This window comes from Crocodylus porosus, unplaced genomic scaffold, assembly GCF_001723895.1.
Source record: "Crocodylus porosus isolate Cpor-Errol unplaced genomic scaffold, CroPor_comp1, whole genome shotgun sequence".
Classification (NCBI taxonomy): Eukaryota; Metazoa; Chordata; order Crocodylia; family Crocodylidae; genus Crocodylus; species Crocodylus porosus.
Window position 1 is genome coordinate 192,207,423 of NW_017728906.1, and position 19,722 is coordinate 192,227,144.

Below are 19,722 nucleotides of genomic sequence, written 5' to 3' on the forward strand. Positions count from 1 at the left end.
TGTGGTCAATGATGACCCCCAAGTCTCTTTCTTCCATAGTGCTAGCCTGTGTAGCACTGCCAAGCCTATAAGGATGCTGCAGGTTTTTCTTCCCAAGGTGGAGAACCTTGCATTTAAACACCATCAAGTTCTCGTCTACCCATTTGCTGAGCCTGTCCAGGTCAGCCTGGATCATCTGCCTGTCTTCTGGCATGGATGCTTTGCCCCAAAGTTTGGTGTCTTCGGCGAACTTGGCCAGTCTACTCCGACTGTGTGTTATTATCAGCTTACAAAAAAAAATTGAAAAAGAATAACTGAAGTAAAGGCTAAATAATTGTACACTCCAGGTTACAACAGAAACCAGAAGTTCTGATTTTCAGTCAGATTATCTCACTAAATAGACCTGGATGCCTCATCCAGAGCCTTATGATCCTTGCTATCATGCTACTATACTGTGACTACCCTGAAATTTATAGTCACATGTAAAAAAAAAAATTAGCTCTACACTGTTTGATCACTGGTAAGATGACTATGCTGACAGAGATATTTTTAAGGGTGTGTGGAGAATGGTCTCATAGCTCACATGACACTATAGGTGGAATTAGGAAGATAATGTAAATCTACTTTACCAGTGAGAGGAGAAAAATCACTACATAGGTAGGATGTGAACTGGCTATATCATTAATCAGATAAAACCTTTCAGTGAAGTCAGTGGAAAATGGATGTAGGTTTGGTTCATAGTTTATCTATCTAGCTCACTGCAACACAGTATTGCATTTGTTATTGTTGACACCTACTCTTTGCCAGCAGAGCAAAATGGCTTGCTTCAGTAGATAGATTAAAAATACTGGCTGATGGCAAATACATCAGTTGAGAGACGGAGAGAAATTGTACACTTTCTCCTAGAATATGCTGGCATTATTTCCTAGCCTTTCTATAAGATGAATATTCATACTTTGATTTTGTTTACTAATCAAGTTGCTGATCATGTCTACATGTGCTCTTTACTGCACAGTAGTCTATTATACCGTGCACTAAAGTGGCACATAAAAAATGTTATTATGCTAATGCACAGTAAAATAGGCTACTGCTCATTAATTGCCACCTAAAAAGCATGCACTTGCACTACTGAGCATTAGGGCAGGCTAATACACATTAATTTAGTACCTCTCATTCAAGGTACCAAATTTAATGTGCATTAGGAAAAGCACATTAATGTACATGTAGGCACACCGAATTAGGATCTGCTCCCCTTTCAGCCAAGAGGATAAATCTCTGAGCGTGGACAGAGGGATTGTTTTCATTTGAGGATGTTTGTGTATTTTTGTACCTATGAAGAGTAAAATTGTGCCAAGCAAAAAAAATCTGGGGCATGGCAGAGAGTCATCTGTGGAAAGATCAAGTGATTAACCCTAAGTGACAGGAGCCTGAGGCAGCTTGAGTAGGCTGATCTGTAGCACCCTCTTTATTACGCTATGCATGCACTTATAGGCAGTTTGGGGATCTTACAATTAAAAAGTTGGCAAATTATATCTATATATGTTTTATCCATACATATTTTCTTTGCTTGTGATTTGAATTCTTTTATTAAAAGCCTCTTCAGTGTAGTACAAGACAGATTATACGAGGATCAAGCTCTTTCCACTAAACTCTTAGGCTGTGCTAAATTTTCCAGGGTGCCTTCTGATGGGGAGGATCTGTCATTATGATGAAGGAGTAATTAGGGAGACAGAAGAAGAACTAAGTTATGAGAGTGAAGACCATTTCAAGAGGAAGAGTATGGGCCACGGTTGCAGATGGCTGGCAGGTCGAGCAGAATGAGGATGGAGACCTGGCTCTGAGATTGGGCTAGAAAGAAGCCTTTAGAGACTTTAACAAGAGCAGTTGCAGGTGAGAGCAAGGGATGAAAGCTAGACTAAAAGAGGAACTCTTCAGACATCATTTAAAAATACGTGTTCAGCTTAAAGCTGAAAGGGGAATGAAGTAGTAGATAGGGCAGGTATGTTCATGGGTGAATTCTTTATAAAATAAAATAGATTACAATATGCCTGTGGAGCCCGTGGAGATTCAGAGATTAAAAAGAAGAGTAAAGGAAGATAAAGGTGGGCACAACTACAATCAGGTGATGGGATAGAATGGAAGTAGGAGTGTCATAGTTGGAGAAGAGCATGTGAAAAGCATCTGCGACAAGGAAGGAGGAGAAAAGATCTGTAGGAGAAGAAAAAATTGCTAGTCAATGGGAGTGGGGAAAATCACTTAGAAGAAATGGGTGAGATGTAGTGAAGAGAAGGAATACTTTGTAGGTAGGCAGTAAGGGTGTGCAAAGCGGGCCCTATTCAATTCGGATTTGGCCCAAATCAGGTACAGTGATTTGATTAATTGATTCAAATAACTGTCCCTGATTCAATCAGCTGAAGCTGAATCTGAAGATTTGATGCTGATTTGGAGAATCAGCGATTCAGACATAGATACAGCTTTAAATGTTTTTTCTACATACCTCGAGGTACCAACACGGCTTCTGAATGCTGCAATGCTTTTGTGGATGGAGTGTCCCACAGGATTGTGGGGGGGTCCTCCAGGTGCTTGGTGGCAAACCTGGAAGTGAACTGAAAGTACTTCTGGTCCACTTCCGGATACACCAGGGAGCACATGGGTGCTTGGCGATTGGCCATGGGGGGACCCCAGATGCCCTCCCCCAGACCCAGGAGGAACCAGTTTCTGAGCTGAGGTGCGGGGGGGTCTGTACACTCCCCAGTGGACCGGGGGTGGACCGGAAGTGCTTCTGATCCACTTTCGGGTCTGCTGCCGAGTGCACTGGGGAGCCCGCAACGCTTCTGTGGGACAGTCCATGTGCCCAGCATCACAGCACTGATGAGCTACCTGCTACCTTGAGGTATGTAGAAAAAAATGTTAAGCTACGTCTATGTCTGAATCTCCAAACCTTTCCGCATCAATTCTATTTGGAGAATTTAAAGGATCTTTTGATTTGATTCGGATTCGGAGATTTCGCCACCAAATCGGACTGAATCTCCACTGAATCAAATCTGAAACCGAAGCTTTGCGTAGCTCTAGTAGGCAGTTATAGATAACTTGTAAACCACAAAGAAGATATGTTGCTAGCCCATTTGCATTGCACAAATTACTTGCCAGTGTCAGAATCTTTCCCAGAAACATACAGAGATACCGAGCAAGCTAGAGTGACAGCTTGCAAATCCTGTTGATCAAGTCAAGTACTGCAGGCAGATTAATTACTAGCAGTTTTCTGGTTCTGAAAGTGCCAGCAAGAGGTTGCTTCCTTGTTCTTTTCAAAGGTTCCTCCCAAGGGGCAGAATCTCAATATAGCTGACACACATTTATGGATAAATGTCAGGGACTTGAAGTGATTCACTTGAGAAGCCTACAGCAGTTTTACCATATCATTACTTACAGTGAATGTTGCTATAGTTATTAATGCCGAAGAGTTAATGTGACTGAGTTGGGAAGGAATCAGTCACAGGGAGAGTGCAGAAAATACTCCAGGTAGGAGGGAGAGTACAGAAAATACAAAACCTTTTCAAAATTATTTCCTGCAAAGAATTCTAGCAAACCTTTTGTGAGGAGCTGTAATAGGCCGACACACCCATGTAATAGGTCAGCTCTAGTATATTTAAGAAAGCTCTTCTAGAATACTGGTTATGTATATCCACTTGTGTTCTCTATCCAGCTAAAAATTCCTCTCCAATGCCTCATCTGCAAACCTTCCTTTTCCCCCCACTGTCTTGGGAGTGGATTTGGAGGGTTAGATTTAACTGCCAGAGAATCGCACCCTATTGCAGAATTCCATCTCTTTATAGTCAAGGCTAAAAATGCTTGTTTCCTTTAGGAGGCTGAGGGATTCCTTAAAAAGTAAGCCTACCACTTTAAATAGTGAAAATTAAAAAAAGGAGACTCTTCCTATTTTAGTTATGCTTTAAAGCACTTGCTGTGATCCTATATCTAAATTGTAGAGGTCATATTTCAAAGTGATGGGACTAAAGACTCCCTGGCTAGGAACAGAAGTTACACATAAACCAGTGTATTTGATCAGGAACTGGTTTAAACCTGTAACAGAATAGAAACTCAGTGCACGTAAACCAGTTTCAGAATGGCTGAAACTGGTTTAAGATAATCCTGGTTGAATTTGATATCAGACTTAACTGATTTAGCTCAAAGCAGTTTATGAAACTTCTGTTCCAGGCCCCTTCCTCATTCAAGTTAAATCACAGTGCCCCAGCATCCAGTATTTTGCAGCTCTGGGCTTGGCTGGGCTGTGCTATCTGCTCCAGAGAGCAGGGCTAGCCCTATCCCTCTGCCCTCTAGCTGGAGCAGTGAGGGCTGGCTCACTGGCTGTGTCACTGCCCCCTGTAGGCAAACCCCTGCCAGAGTCTGGGCCCAGGGGGTGGGGTTAAACTTCCCTTCCCCCAAGTATGTTGCTGCCCTCTCCTGCTTGCTTAGTGCTGGCTGGGATTGTGGACTACAAATCCTAGAGGCACTTGGAAGCAGAAAGATGAAGTGATGAGCAACCCTGCAAAGTCCTGCTGCTGTGAGTCTGGATTGCAAATCCCAGAGACCTCAGGTGTAGGAGGAAGAGGAAGTAAACATGCAGCCCATGCTGGCTATGTACCAGACAACTGTGCTCTAGTGCCCCTCATGTTCTGGCTTGAACCACTGTAGGCATGTGTCTGCATTTCCCGAATCAGAAGTGGTTGTCTGGTCATTTGCTTATTGGTTCAATCTTTGCAGCTTAGACTAACCTGCAAAACCTGAATTAATTCAGCCTCAAGCTTTTTGACTATCTGTATGTAGCCCCTGTGTTCTCCCTGACATCTTTATTTTGATGAGTCATTAAAATATTTAAATTCTCTGTTCATCTACAGCATATCACGTAGGAGATCTTAGGGAAAGTATTCTTAAATCACTATTTAAGCCTGTATTGTATGATCAGGCAGATTTTAAAATATGTAGAATGTAAAAGGATTCAGACATGATCCTAATGGATGGAAAGGGAGACTGAATAATAGGTTTGCCATGTCAGCATCAAGGGGCTTATTATTCCTTGCAGAATGGGTTAATGTTACTTATTTCCCCATTATAGTTCACTAGATATCAGTGCAGTATGTATAACACCAAAGTTCTTTTTATTTGAGTAAAATTTGCCAGATATTAAAGAATTATTCACAACTATTTACTTACACTGGAACTGCAGATTGTATTCAAGTCTCTTAAAAATAATAGATGTGCTGATCATGAATGCAGAACACCAAGACCACTGTCCACAGCTCAGCATATTGTATCAGATGATATGTAGGCTTTCCCACACTGCCCTGCCAGTACATCTCATTCCTGACCTAATTCCTAGTTGATGTGCATTTTAAAAAGGGAGAGTTTAGATTTAAGAACAGAAATAAAGGCCTGTTTGTGTTGGCTATACCTCACTCGCATGGAAGCAACCAAGGGAGAAATCTGTCTACAAGTAAGACTGGGAGTGAATACACCCTCTTGGGTGGAATGAAATAAAAGTTCAAAACAAGCATATTGCTTTCAGCTGATTTGGTGAACAAATTGTACTTTTAGCCTCAGTAGCTGAGAGGGGGGTGGTAAAGCTAAGGTCCTGTTTTGCAAAACACCCTGGACTCATCAGGGGAGAGTGCTACAGGATGCTAGGAGTGCATAGCTCCAGTACTGCTCTTCACAAGAATGTCTGTCTATCCTCACTTTTTTTAAAAAGTGAAACTTTAAAAATTTTTGCATATTTCTATGTGGCAGAACTGTAAAGGTGTCTTGCAGCAGCTCTAGAGGCATGGATTTGATCCTTACTCTGTACTCAGCAGAAGGGTGACAGAGCTGTTAATGAACACCTACCTGTTCATTCTGCCTGGGAACTACAAAAGCCAGAAGTTAGTGTTTGCTGTCCTTCCTTGTATGCCACTAACTACAAAAGATTTTGTGCCTTAATCATGCTAGTCCAATGAGCTTTCTGTACTCACTGACATAATTGTAGTATTAGTTTTTAAAATGGCCAATAAGCATATAGTATGAAAATGAACTCATGCACTCTTTATATGTCTCTCTCTCTCTCCAGTATGGGTATAAAGAATAAAAGATCAGGATTCTGCAATTCATGTATTCACAGCTCCTCCAAACAATTGCAGATGTGTAGAAGATCTGCTAAAAATTGCTCATGAATCAGAAACGATTATTTGAATGTTAGCAGTCACTGTTTTTCAAAAGAAAAAAATTGGCATTTTGACTTTAGTGTGAAATAATGCTCGTTTCCATTTTTATTGAGAAGCTGGTTGTGATGTTTCTTCACAGATAATTGAAAAAGCAGATTAAAATTTCAAAAGGTCCTAAATAGTGTAAGGGCCTAGTCTTATTGAATCTCATTGAAGTTTGAGCTATTAAATTATGTGGAGGCTTTTGAGAATTGTTGAACTCCTGCTTCCGTTGAGTCTGCATACATTATGTCATCAGCTCTGAGAGGAAATCGCTCTGTTTTAGCTGACAGGGATTTTTTTCTTGTTGAATCATGCATACCTGAAAGCATGGTACCACTAAAGAAAATCTTGTCTCTAAGAAGTGCTTAGACTTTGCTCATATACTGCAGTGTAATGCTATAGAAACTTGGCATCAGATACTAAATTTGTCTTCTGATTTATTCTTCCAGGGTAATTCTGGCCTGGGGTTCAGCATTGCTGGAGGAACAGACAACCCACACATTGGGGATGATCCTGGGATATTTATTACTAAGATTATACCAGGAGGAGCTGCAGCAGAGGATGGAAGACTCAGGTAAAGCCTTGGTGAACTACAGACATTTGGAAATGAAATGCACTGTTGTCATTGATGCTTTCATACGGTGTATGCGAAGTGCTTTGCAGAAGGCATAAAACACATAGGACTAGATTATCCTGTCTGTTAAGACTGTTTTGTGCTGCATAAGCAACATAATCTGACTAGAGAAAGTTAACTCCTCTGTGAAGGGAACTAATTCTTTGCTGGGCTGAAACTGCCAGAGGGAGCACCTCCTTCTTCTCCATGCTCCCCATTTAAAGAGGTGTAAGAAGGCACGGTGAGATCATGGAGGGCAGGGAGAGGGAAGTGACATACCAGTGAGGAGCTTTACTATACCTGGTCTTTACACATATATCCTTGGGGGACTTGGAACCAGTGGTCCAAGTTGCCTCTGCATAATGAATCAAGGAGGTATACCCAGCTGACTTCAGCTTCCCCCTTTATATTGCACTTTGAGAACCCCTTCTTGTCTTTGGACTGCCACTCAGATTTTTTTCCCTCAGAAGTCATTACTGTCACCTTGAGGACTTAGCCACTAGCTCCTGAGGGTGAATAGCCAACAAGAGCCCACGTGGTTATATGACAACAGTGGTCACCCTTCCCCTTCATTTATGGGCAGATTCAAAGTCCTGGTCTGAGTCAGCATGACTCCTGCAGACCTGAGTTTCAGTTATTTCCAAGGACCATCTCTTGTTTGCCAGCTGCTAAGACCTGCGGTGTTCTGAAGAGACAAGTTATCTGAAGAAGCCTGAATTAAAATTGTTAGTCTCTGATCCTTCACAGTGAGCATGTCTATACATGCATTTATGCTGACTTAAATTTACTGCACAATAAATTACTGCACAGTAAGTGGGAATAGGCCAGTTGCAAAAGCAGCGAAATGTGCATCAGCACTGAGAAAATGGTGGTGGCATGCTTTTGAATTAAAACACATCAAAGGTTTTCAGTTCAAAAGTGCACTGCCACCATTTTCTGCATGCTGACATGCAGTTTGCCACTTACACAGCTGCACGCGATGTAGTGCAGTGTGCATCAGCTCACAGATCTCCAGTGCATCAGAGCACAAAAATGTATGTGTATAAATGCCTTAAGCGTAACACTGGACAGGGGTAGACATAGATTGCAGATGGGCAAGTATATAGCTACCTAGAACAATGGGTAACTTCCAGCCACAACCAAACTACAACTAATTAGAATACACTATCCCAAAAGGCCATATGTTTTTGATGTAAAGTTTCCAAATAGATCTATTTGGAAAGACTTTTAACTGGTTTAACAGATCATCTTATTTTGAGAAGTAGTTAATTGTATTAGTCTGAAGCCAAGCAGAAGTCAAGGTAGATTTGCACCTTATAGATTGACTAAATCAGAGATGCATAAGCTTTCACGAGCAGCAGTTACTTCATCAGATGCTATGAAGGAAGCAGAGCTTAGTTTAGTCTACTGAAAAGACCACTGAAGACAGAAATACAGCACTTGGCAGGAAGTGCTCTGAGTTGCAGTGATCCCCCGGACCAAACAGAAGTTCACTGCTGGTTCTAGGGGGGAGGGGAATCTAGCTGTTGGCTGCAGCTGCAGCCATTTTCTCCTAGCAGTGGCCTCTCTGCAGTGTTGCAAAGTTTTCAGAATGGGAGGGAGGAAGGGGCGCAGACGGAGCTCTTCTAGGGGTCCCCAGCCAGCACTGGAAGATGCTAAGGGTGAATTGGAGCTTCCCCCCCACACCTGGGGGGCTCCAGTCCACCTGCCCCACCCTCCAGTAGATGCTGAAAGCCCCCCAGACTGAACTCCTTCTGCTCCCTTGCCCCTCTCCCTTTGTGGAAACAGTAACAGATTGGCCAGACAGAAGTTACAGAAAATGCTCTGTTTTGAAACATCTTTGTCTGACCCTTCATGGAATGAGGGGTCAGATTTTCCTCCAATTGGCCATTTTTGAAGCTGTCAGCAGCTGTGCATTTGTGTTTGGTCATGGCTATAGATCACTTTCTGTGACTGAATCAGGCAAAAATTGTCACTTCTCTCTGTGCCCCAAATGCATCAAAGCCTAACTTTAAAGTATCTTCCTATAAAAACAACCATTTTGTAACTCATTATGGTACTGATTAATGACCATGGATTTAACTTGTGATTATTTAGCAATTACTGCATGTAAAGTATTTAGGGACCTTCTACAATCACAAAACATAGCAGAAGAATGAAGCCCATTAATTCACATTAAAAATAAAACTGTCAGTCCTAAACTTCATCCCAGCAAAGATTTGATAGTGAGTCATCCTATAATGAAAGCATTTTTACAAATATACTACATAATATTTACTAGCACATTGCAAAATGTTGCGCTTTCATAAATAGTTCAAAAAGCTACCATTAAAAAAATAATAACCAATAGTGCCTTTGGCCTGGTGTCATGTTTTGCAAACTTCAATTCTTCACAAATCGCCAAGTTGTTAGAGCAACTTATCAAGGTGTAGCTGAACTTACAATTGAATCTGAAGAGCAGGCAAAGAAAACTCCTTTCTTGCTGGAAAGCTTTTGGGATTGAACTATTTTGTGTGCTGGCACATACTTGCTTGGGATTATGTGGCTTGCAAAAAAGCCTTTATGTTCACTTCTTAGAGGTCAGAAAGTGGGGGGATAAAATGAGAATTGCTGAAATTCAAGATGAGTTGAACCTCCCAAACAATGTTAACGCAATGGACCAAAGTTTTTTAACTATATAAATATAAAGAGAAGAGGGAAAGAGGAAGCAGAGCTGTGATGCAGTGGAGATGAAATAGAGATTACAGCCTAGGTATGGTGCCAAAACTAAATGAATATGGCACTTTTTTCTCAGGTTTCAGTAAGAACTAAGGTGTTGATCATGGGGACCAAAGGCAGACTGGATAATAGAAATTACCATTTTGAGTTTAGTGCACTCAAGTCAGAGGGCAAGAAAACTGATGATTTCCATCCCAGAATTCTGAAACAGATGGCACAAGGCTGATGATAGGCATTTTTAATTAATCTATCAAGGCAAAAATATTACCATGGGACTGGAGAATAGAAAACAAAGTACATATATGGAAGAGAGAAAAAATGGATTTGGGAAACTAGACCTGTATGCAGGGCTTCAGAACAAAATAGGGAGGAAAATAATTAAACACACTGTTGGCAAGTGGAAAATGAAGTAACATACAACATAGGTTTACCAAAGGCAAGCTCACTTGATATCTATTTTTGATGTGATGATCACTTTCTTAGATAAGGGCAGATGCAGTAGCACGCTTTGGTGTGGATTTCAGTAAAGCATTTGATGTGACACTGGGAAGATGGAGCACAGCAAATTTATGACATAGATTATTATATTGTGTGGTTGCGTAGAATTGTAGGGGACTGGATTCAGTGACCCAGGAGGTTCCTTCCAGCCCTTTATCCCTATGAAAATCAGTCCTGAGGCTTAGCATTAGTGCAGGTCATAGAAAGACTTCAGTGGTTTCAGATAAATAGCCAGGGGTATGAATGCTCTGCCCCCCCTCCCACAAAGCTCCTTCCTAGCTTCCTAAAAAGACTCTCTTGCCCTCTATGCAAGTTCTTTAGAGCCCTCCCTAAAAATTATTTCTAAAGTGTGAGGATTTTTATTTGTCCACTTCTCTTCATCACACATGCAAACAGTATTGCTATCTTGTGTCTTATTTTTATGAAATCTTGTTGTGTCTTATAATGAACGTGCTTGGGGACTCGCAGGAGAAGCCATAATTTTCAGCTGTAAGAATCTGGGCAGAATGCCAAAGTCGTATTTACATGCAGATTTCAAAATGATCCATTTTGCTTTTGGGGCAAGGAGGGGGGGGTGAGGAGGGGAGAGGCCATTTTCTTTTGTTCCCCAGCAATAATTCGGACCTGAGTTTTCTCTTGCGGGGGAGAAGGATTCCACAGTCCCACGACTTATCTTCTACTCCAAACACCATTAGTGTCAGTGCTAGAGTCATCTTGAATGCATGCCTAAGTGTTACCATGCCAAAAAAACTCTCTTTTTCCTGTGTTCACTTTTTCCTCATCCTTCTCAAGGCATAATACTGTTTCCCTGATTGAACACTGGTAATTGTCTCACTGTAACACGGACACTTGGGAATGTCCATGACCATTACTGATATGTCACTGAAGGAATAAGTACTCCTGTGGTAGAGGTAGTCTCCACCAACCAACGTGATAATTGACATTTTCTATATGTAACCTCCGCCGGCACACTAGGCCGGGCGATGTGCCGGATTCTGGATCCTCAGGGTGCCAGTAACCCTGGGACCCCCCCCTCAGGTAGGTCTGCTAACTCAGGTGTCCCTCACCCTCAGTGCCCAAGAAATTCACTGTAAGCCCCACTGAGAAAAAGTGGGGGTTTCTTTATTCACGTTCTTTCTTTAAACACCTAATTGTATAAAACAGAGAAAGTTATGGAAGCCTTACTAATGCTGTTACAGAAAGGACTTCATTTTTCCTTTTTTTTTTTTTTGGAAAGATGGGGTTTATGGAATATTAGATTTCAGTTGTTCTTAATATTCTTCTCAACTGCCCTTATAGCCAGGAAAGCAGGAATTGGCAGAAAATGAATATTTGATACTATGCCTCACCCCATGGCCCCTGAGAATTTCATGGCAACCAAAAGGATGTCCATGATCGTAATACAGGTCCTGACACCTGCGCTGAAAGATATCTTTCATTTTCCCTTTGGGTTTTAAGCCTTTTGACATCAGTGGAGCAGTTCCAATGCTGTCTGGTAGGGGGCAGTGATATGTGCTTCGAGCCAAATAATAGTAAAGAAAACATTCTGAATTTAAACTAGTTCCTCAATGTGAAGAAGTAGAAATGCTGTTCATGTATTGTAAAGTGACTTTATTTTTTCTTGAGAAGAAATCATAATAAAAAATAATAATTTATTCTTATTTTATAATAACAGTCTATAACAAAATGATAAGGAATAATTTATTATTGCTGTCAGAAATAACAATAATAATAATGTTGACAATAATTATAATAATAACAATCATCACAGTCTATTTAATTGCATGAATGAAACAAGGAAAACACTTTACCATCACAGCAGTTCTTTCTATTGACCTACTCAATGCATGGCACGTGAGGCTTTCTGGGTAAATGAGCCTAGGTAAATGGTGTTGGGAGGGGGTCGACAAAAGGAAGTGATGGTGCCTAGAAACACTTACCAAAGTCCATTGGACAGCATGTCTGGCCTATCTGTTGAAAAGGCCATAGCACAGTTTCTTGGTGTGCTGCCTGGTAGCCATGCCTGCCATTCTTTTAGGATACCGATTTTCAGCCGGGCTGAGACCCTTTTGATGTCCCTGAATGAGGAGGAAAGCGATTGCTCCCTCTCCTCCTGCCCAGTGCTGGGTGTCCCAGCATGCTGTGGACAAGCGGCACCTTCAGCTGCTCCCCACCCCAGCAGCGCTTGCACTTCCAGGAGCACAATCTGTTGTATGTGCATGTGAATGGGAGGGCATGGGGCCACACTCATCAGTTCATCCCCTGCTGCTCACATGCTCTTGGGGCCAGCGGTCCTGAGCGGACCTGGCATCAGCATGTCAGTCGCTAGAGGACCAGCTGCATTGATGGGGGTCACACTTGCCCCTTCAGTTATACACCTAAGGCGGGGAGGGTCAGACTGTAGAAAAAGCAGGGCCGATGGGGTGAGACCCTGCTTCTGTCACCCTCGCATGGCACCAGCTGAATTTTAGCTGGTTGTTTCTCAGCAGGGTGCCACTAAAAAATTTATGGAGGTGGGCCGTGAAGCTGAACAGGTTGAGAACTACTATTCTAGGCTTTGAGTGCTGTATTCTCCTGAGCTCTTGGAGCTCTGACACTTGTTTTATAACTGCAGCCTGGTAAAATAGCCACTGCCGAGGATCTACAAAGGCTTTTATATAGATCACCATGGCATCATTATTGTCATTAATTTGATTGGTTCTGGAAAGAACTGTAAGAAAGTATTGGTCTACACATGGGGATGGGAGACAAAAACTAAAATCACTGGCTCAAGGTTACATGAGGCAGACTTGGTGTATGACTCAGATCCCACTGCACTTATTTTTGTGCCCCCTTGGGCTTCGTTGGTTGTCTAATAGAAAAGGGTTTTAGAAAATAAAGATTCTGCTCTTTGCAGACTTATCAGGAAACCCACTGTGATGTGCTGGCGGATTATAATTTTAGCTAGGTATTAGCAGCAGGAGCCCAGGAGCGATGAACAATTGCAAATATATTTTCATGCAAATCTATTTAATAATAAAGAACAAAAAGAGAAATATTAAAAATTCTATAGGGGGTCTATTGGAACGTTATTTTAAAGCGGTCTTTTGTTTGGTATGAAGTGAATTAAAAGCATGAAACTTAACAGCTTCCTCCTGAAACATGGGCAGAGGATATTCTGTGGCTCTCTTAGCACTGGAATTGCCCCTGGAGGGAGTTTTTGAGGGAAGGGGCAAAGATTTGGTACAGTGCAAAACACTGTGAAGAGTTCTTACTAGGACAAGTTTTAAAGGTATGAGCCAAGACACTTCCCAAATGAAGTGGCAATGCTTCATCTGCAGTGCAGATCACAATATAAGAGAGTCTACTTTGTACAATGTGGGATTGTAAATTTTGGTCTGGAATTTAAGGCACCAACAGCTGTGCTAAAATATGTTGCTGTTGGCACAATCCTTCCCAGGACATTACTAATAATTAGAGTACTGCTGCAAAACTCCAATTCATATCTGCACTGTTTACAGACCTCTGACAGTGCCATTAGTTCAGTATATAATTTAGTAGTAAGCTAATAAAGAGATGTTCACCCCATTAAACAAAACATGCTTTCTTTGCAGACAACCATAAATTAGAGCATGAATTATTGTCTGCACGTTCTGTCCTAGTCCGTTAGGAAGTTTATGAGCTTACTAACCAAATATCTGTGTGTGTTAATTTTGTGCTATCATTAAAAAAGAAAAAAATTATGAATCCAGCTTAGGAAGACTTTTCAGCTTCATGAGAGACGTGTATAAGAAAAATCCCCACACTATAAATGGGGTAACAAAAAGCATGATCCCATGTACTACTTAGACACACTTTCTACGGTTCTAAAAATTGATTTCTTCAAATGAGCACACAACTGCATTCACTGGGACTTAAATTGTTCGAATGATCGCCTTGTCCTCCCGCTCATCCAGGTGAAGTGCTATTGATGAGCAGTTCTCCTTCCTGCTGCTCTGACCGCATCATTCGTCTCTCACATGATCTCTCCATATGCTTCTTCTCTCCATGTCGAATTTGAGCTCCTTACCCAGGCTAGACGTTATTTAGGTAAGCTAGATGTTTTCAGTCAGAAGGGCCTAGCAAGGTTCATCCGAGTACTCAAGGCATTGGTTGAAGTGTGTAAGTGCAGAGTTGTTGGTTTATAATCTTTGAGGACTGTGTAGGTCAGGTGAGGTCCCAGAAGAGTGAAAAATTGCAAACATAGTGTCTGTATTTTAAAAATTGGAAAGAAAAAGATCCAGGGAAATGAAAGGCTATCCAGTCTACCTTTGATACTCATACAGATAATGAAACATATTGTCAAACAATTGGTTTGTAGGCACCTTTAAGATACCAGAGAGAGGTGTTCACCTATGGTCTGCTCTGGGTCTGACCCTGTTCAATATTTTCATGAATGCCTTGGAGAATGGCATTGCATATGCACTTATTAAATTTGTAGGTGACACAAAGTTGGATGGGGTTGAGGCATGCTAGAGAACAGGATTAGGATTTAAACTGACGGATACATTAGAAAAGTAGGCTGAAATAAATAGGGTGATAATTAATAAGGGCGCATATACAGTATTGCACTTGGGAAGGTACAGCAGACTGAATAAATACTAAATGTGGAAAGACACAAACATGGATCACATGCTGTATTGTTGCAAAAAAGGCCTAATTACATACTGGGATGTTTTAATAGGAGTATCCATACAAGTCAAGGAAAGCAATTCCTCTGCTCTGTTCAGCACTAATGAGGCCTGTCCAGTTTTAGGCACAGCGTAACCCACTGACAGACATGAAAAACAAAACAGAACAGTGCTTCGCCGGAAGAGACATGTCAGCTTGACTCCGCTCACCCAACGTCTGTATAGATTGTGTGCTTCAATGTGGCTTTTTGGTGCTTTTATCTAATAGCAGATTAGATGTAATAGCTAGGAAATCACCAGGTCTCTACAGAGTCTAGCAAGAGTCAGGAAAACATTGCACAGCTGATTCAATCAGCTCTTAGATAAAAGCGCCAAAGAGCCCTGCTGAAGTGTGCAGTCTATACAGATGTTGGGCGAGCCGGGTCAAACTGATGCTATGCCTCTCTGGGCATGTGCTGTGCTCCATGCAGGGGACGCACCAACCTGAAAGGAAAGTGCTGTCTTGTTTTGTTCTTTTTTTCCCCTGTTTGCAAGCAGCCAACATTTCAAGAAAGTCTAGAGAAGAGCAAAAAAATTCTTAAAGGTCTAGAAAATGTGACGTACCACGAAACCCTGGAAAAATTGGGATAATTCTCCCTAGAGAAGAGTGAGGCTCAGATTGTTAAGTCTTAAATACAAGAAGAGGAAGACAGTGAATTTGTATTTGGTGTCCAGAGGAGTCAGGATAAAGTAGTAAGGCTTAATTTGCATCAGGGGAGACTAAGGTTGACTATTGGGAAGACATTTTGGAAATGCTGAGGATGATTAACCCCTGGAACGTGTTCCCTACAGACATTGTAGAAACTGTTTCTGTAAGGTTTTTTAGAAAAGCATCTATCAGGAGTGTTAGACAGAGATGTTCCTTGAGGAGGAGGTTGGATTAGGTAGCCTCCTGAAGTCCCTCCCAGTTTATTTCACTGACTATTTTAGCAGGTTGTCAAAAGTTTTCGGAGCAACAACAGTGTGAGATGAGAAATAGTGATTTTTTTTTAAACAGTTTACTTCTCACCTAAACATGAACAGATTTTAATGGGATAAATAAAAGTCAATTCTCTAGCCTGTGAGCTTTCTCCTGTACTGAATTTCAAAAGCCTGTTGGCAGCTAGAGCTTGTCAAAAAAGGTCACAGGGATTTTTATAATGGGAAAGTGTTGGGCAGCTGAAACAGAAAGATCAGTGTTTCTTCACCCCATAGCTTCATTACTTCTTCCCTACTGACTTCAACCATTGCTTCTGCGCAGTGGTTGAGCACATCAGCATTACTCAAAGCCGGAGACCACTGCAGGTACATTATGACCTATCGGCTTCATTATTTAATCCAACAGGACTGAAGTGATTAATAAATCTATCTCACCAATTCTATCATATGCATTTAATACCCATCTCCCTAGAAATTATAATAATAGCCTGAAAATGCTGCAACCAGCAGAACAGCGCTATGAGGCCAAACCCAAGTGACTGTTTCATCAGCACCTCTGAACTGCAATTGCAATTACAATAATCACTTATGTGGGCCAAGAAAGCTTCTATGATTATATAGCTGGGAAATCACCAGGTCTCTACAGAGTCTAGCATTAATCAGGAAAACATTACACAGCTGGCTCCATATAAGATGGCCATAACTTTGTAAGGGGCTTGCAAACTCTGATAGTACATCTGCACTGCATTTAGGGGGGAGTTCTCAGTTTATACTGCCCACATGATGCAGATCCAGATGTCCACTCCTGAATATCCCAAGTGGCTCCTCTTAAACACTGGATATGGGTATCCCCGCCCTGGGAACACAGGACTTGGACCCTAAGTGCCTTTCCATTCCTTCCACTTTCCTGTAAGTCTGAGGATAATGGTTTGAATAAAATAGGACTTGACTTCAGCCCCTGTTAAACAGTTGAAACCCAAACCCTAAGCCCTTTCTAATGGAAGAAATAAAGCTTTAATGTTTAAAATGTTTATATTTTTGGTTACCTCCTCGCTTCCTATATCTGACAGGGGCAGGGAGTGCCACAGCACTGAAAGATAGGCAGGCTCCGGGTTATTTTTTACCCTACTGGGAATCTGAGCTGTAGTTTCAAATTTGGGACTTTACCCAGAACAAACAGGACCACCTTTCCTGCGGCTTCTCTAGCCCTAGACTCCCTTCCTTCACTTTCTGTTCTGAGCTTTGCATTGTAGGTGTTTCTGGGGGCGAGCTGTGAAATTTCCTGGCACATGGCATGCAGGTCTTGACAAAAAATTCATGTTGTGCACACATTTCCTTTTGTTCTGACTTGCCGCTGCATGCTATTCTGAGTCACGTCATGGCCAAAAAGCAGAGTAATTCACTTTGCTAATTTGCACGCTGTGTAAGAAGTGGCAAGTCCCACTGCCTAGCTAAGTATTTAAACTGTTGTTGGCGCTGACATGACGATGGTGATGGTTGTTCAAGGTGACATCAAGTAAGAAGCTGGAGCTGTGTCTTTTGTGATACGGATTACTTTGGAAAAGCTTGCCTTGATCAGTCCAGCACTGAAGGGATTGTTTTCTACTTGTTAGTGTAGGAGTCAGAGAGTCAGAGCTCCTTGGCTGTTTTTCTCTCAGCTTGTGACACTTGATATTTGGCAATGCTTTTGCTCCTTTGTGCTCGTGTTTCTCCACTTGTAAAATGGGTACAGCGATCATTATCTTTGCCTCACAGAGTTGTTGTGCATCTTAACGTGTTCATGTTTGCCAAGCACTTCAAGGGCCCCAGATGAAAAGCGCTTGTAAAAATAGACTCTGGAAGAGCCTTCTGGGTTATCTGTTGCAACTGGTTTTCCTGCACCAACATGACTGTGCTTCAGATAGTGTTAGTTTCGGTTGGGAGGATTTAACTAAAGGTGAAGAACAGCTAAAGAGCTCGGGTTACATCTGGCAGCTGGAACATTTGGATTCAGAGGCGAGTTTCCCAGTCCTCTCTCTGTGGACCAAGAGGGACTGGGCCAAGGTGTCAGACCCTGTGGCTTGGCCCCTTGTGCATAGGGAGAAACAGCAGCAGCCACCAGGAGCCTGAAAGAGGTGCACTTTGAAATCCCCACATCCTTGGAGCTCCTTGCTCACAAATCAGCCAGGAGCAGCTCCAGCTGAATGGTCAGAAGGTAAGGCAGAGATTTTTAGCTCTCCCTGTCCTGTGCCCTCCCAGAGATGCTTTCTCGGGGCTTGGGTCTTCCTTCGCTATGTGGGGAGTAACGGCTGGGAGGAGCTTCCTGATCTTCTAAGGGCCCTGGTTATTCGACTCAGACTCATCGAGGTTCCCTTCCCCCCTCTACCCCGCCCTCGTTTTCCATCTCATCCTAGCCAATTGGCCCTCTTTAACACAACCGGCTCTGCTTCCTGTAGCCCATCGCTACCTAACGGCGTCGTCTTGCTTTTCTCTCTACCTCTCCTGTGCAGCGCACAGTGTCTGGCTTCAAAGACCAGTGGTGATGGGGAGCTTTTCACTTTTGTTTTTTTCTCTCCTGGCCACCAGTAGAAGCTGCCATGTTTTCTGCTTGCCAGACTTGTATCAGACCCCCCGCTGACCTCTGTCAGAGGAAGAGATTTAAAGAGTGTGGTATCTTTAGGTTGACCGAACAGGAAGAGCAGCAGAAATGAGAGTGCCTAAGACTGGTGAGAGGGGAGTCAGAGGATAGATAGTGGGACAGAGGAGGGGTTAGAAGGTGGTCAGAACTAGAGATGCCAAGCATTGGAGATGGTAGATGCGGGGGGCAGGGGGGGCAAGGTACCAACTCATTCCCCGGTAAAAGGGGGAATGCCGCCCCTGAAATGATCGCAAAAGATGCAAATTAAAGAGAGTCTCTATTTTCCAGTGACAAATTAGCACATGGCCTCACACAAAATTAGATCTTGAGGGAGATTTTTTTGGTGCTACAAGGAGGTATTCCTCAATCACACCATTGCCCAACCTTACTTTCTTGGCCCATGACGGTTCTCATCTTCCAGGCAGCCCTTTTTCCCTGCCACCTCCACCCATCTATCTTTTTGTCCATTGTCCCTCTTTAGTCAAATTGTCTCTGTCTCTCCCATTGTACATCTTCATTGCCATACTACAAGTATGAACAGACATACTGCTGTACCTTTTAAGGGGGGGAGACTTGCTGCTCATCTGCTGCTGTCATCTCCTTGCTTCTAACTCACCGTAATTTAAGCTAAACAGCAGTCATTTCTCACTGCTTCAATTGGTCTACTGCAGGTTAAAAGCAGGCTAATGGAACGGGCGCACTGGATTCACCCACATCATCATAAGGGTCCCCCACCTGCCAAAGAGCTGTAAATGTTCCATCTGTTCACATCCTAACAGTTTCATAATATAAAATAAACAGTTGAATTAATTGGATAGACTTGGCTACTATGCCTTCCTAACTTGTCTTTGGTCTGTGTTTCGGTTTTCTGGCTCTTCAGGACAGGGATTGTGTTTGGAATATAACTTAGAGCAGGGCTGTCCATCTTCTAAGCAGGTGGGGGCCAAACACCAGTGGGGGCTGCACACCCATGGACCACATCAGGGTAAGCCACAAGCTTTCCCAGGCAGCAGGCCATATGAACATCCTTGCTGTATCACATAGGTGCTCCTCCGCACTGCTACATTTTGTGCCCCCTATCCCTGCAACTGCTGCACTGTGCACCTGCAGGGCTCTAGGTTCACCTTCATCTATCTTGGGCGTGCTGCTCTGTACCGCCTCACCCTGGGACAGGAGCAGACAACCGAAGTCAGAAGAGGAAGGAGGAGGCCACAGACTCTAGCTACTGCTGCAGCCAGAGTGATGGTGGGAAAGTTGCCTGGGCAGGAGCCCAGGAGCCACAACTTAACCCAATTGCACAGTTGGCTAAGTTTCTTGATTTACAGCTAAGTATTTAGGACAGAGCCGGGCAAATAATTTATTTTCCACTTCAGCAGCTGAACCTCTCACTGAAAAAAATGCAGTTCAAATCCCAACAAACATATATATTATTAGGCTATGTTAATACATAAAATA

The 19,722-nt window shown here is 42.5% G+C and overlaps 1 protein-coding gene across 4 annotated transcripts in view; it reads left to right on the forward strand.

The window, feature by feature from the left end:
• DLG2 (discs large MAGUK scaffold protein 2) overlaps nt 1-19,722 on the forward strand; it is a 1,592,593-nt gene that overhangs the window by 1,060,336 nt on the left and 512,535 nt on the right. For all 4 annotated transcript variants that reach the window (XM_019530402.1, XM_019530399.1, XM_019530401.1 and 1 more), the window contains one exon: nt 6,665-6,789. In XM_019530402.1, coding sequence (XP_019385947.1) covers nt 6,665-6,789 — 125 coding nt within the window. The remainder of the gene's footprint in view (nt 1-6,664; nt 6,790-19,722) is intronic.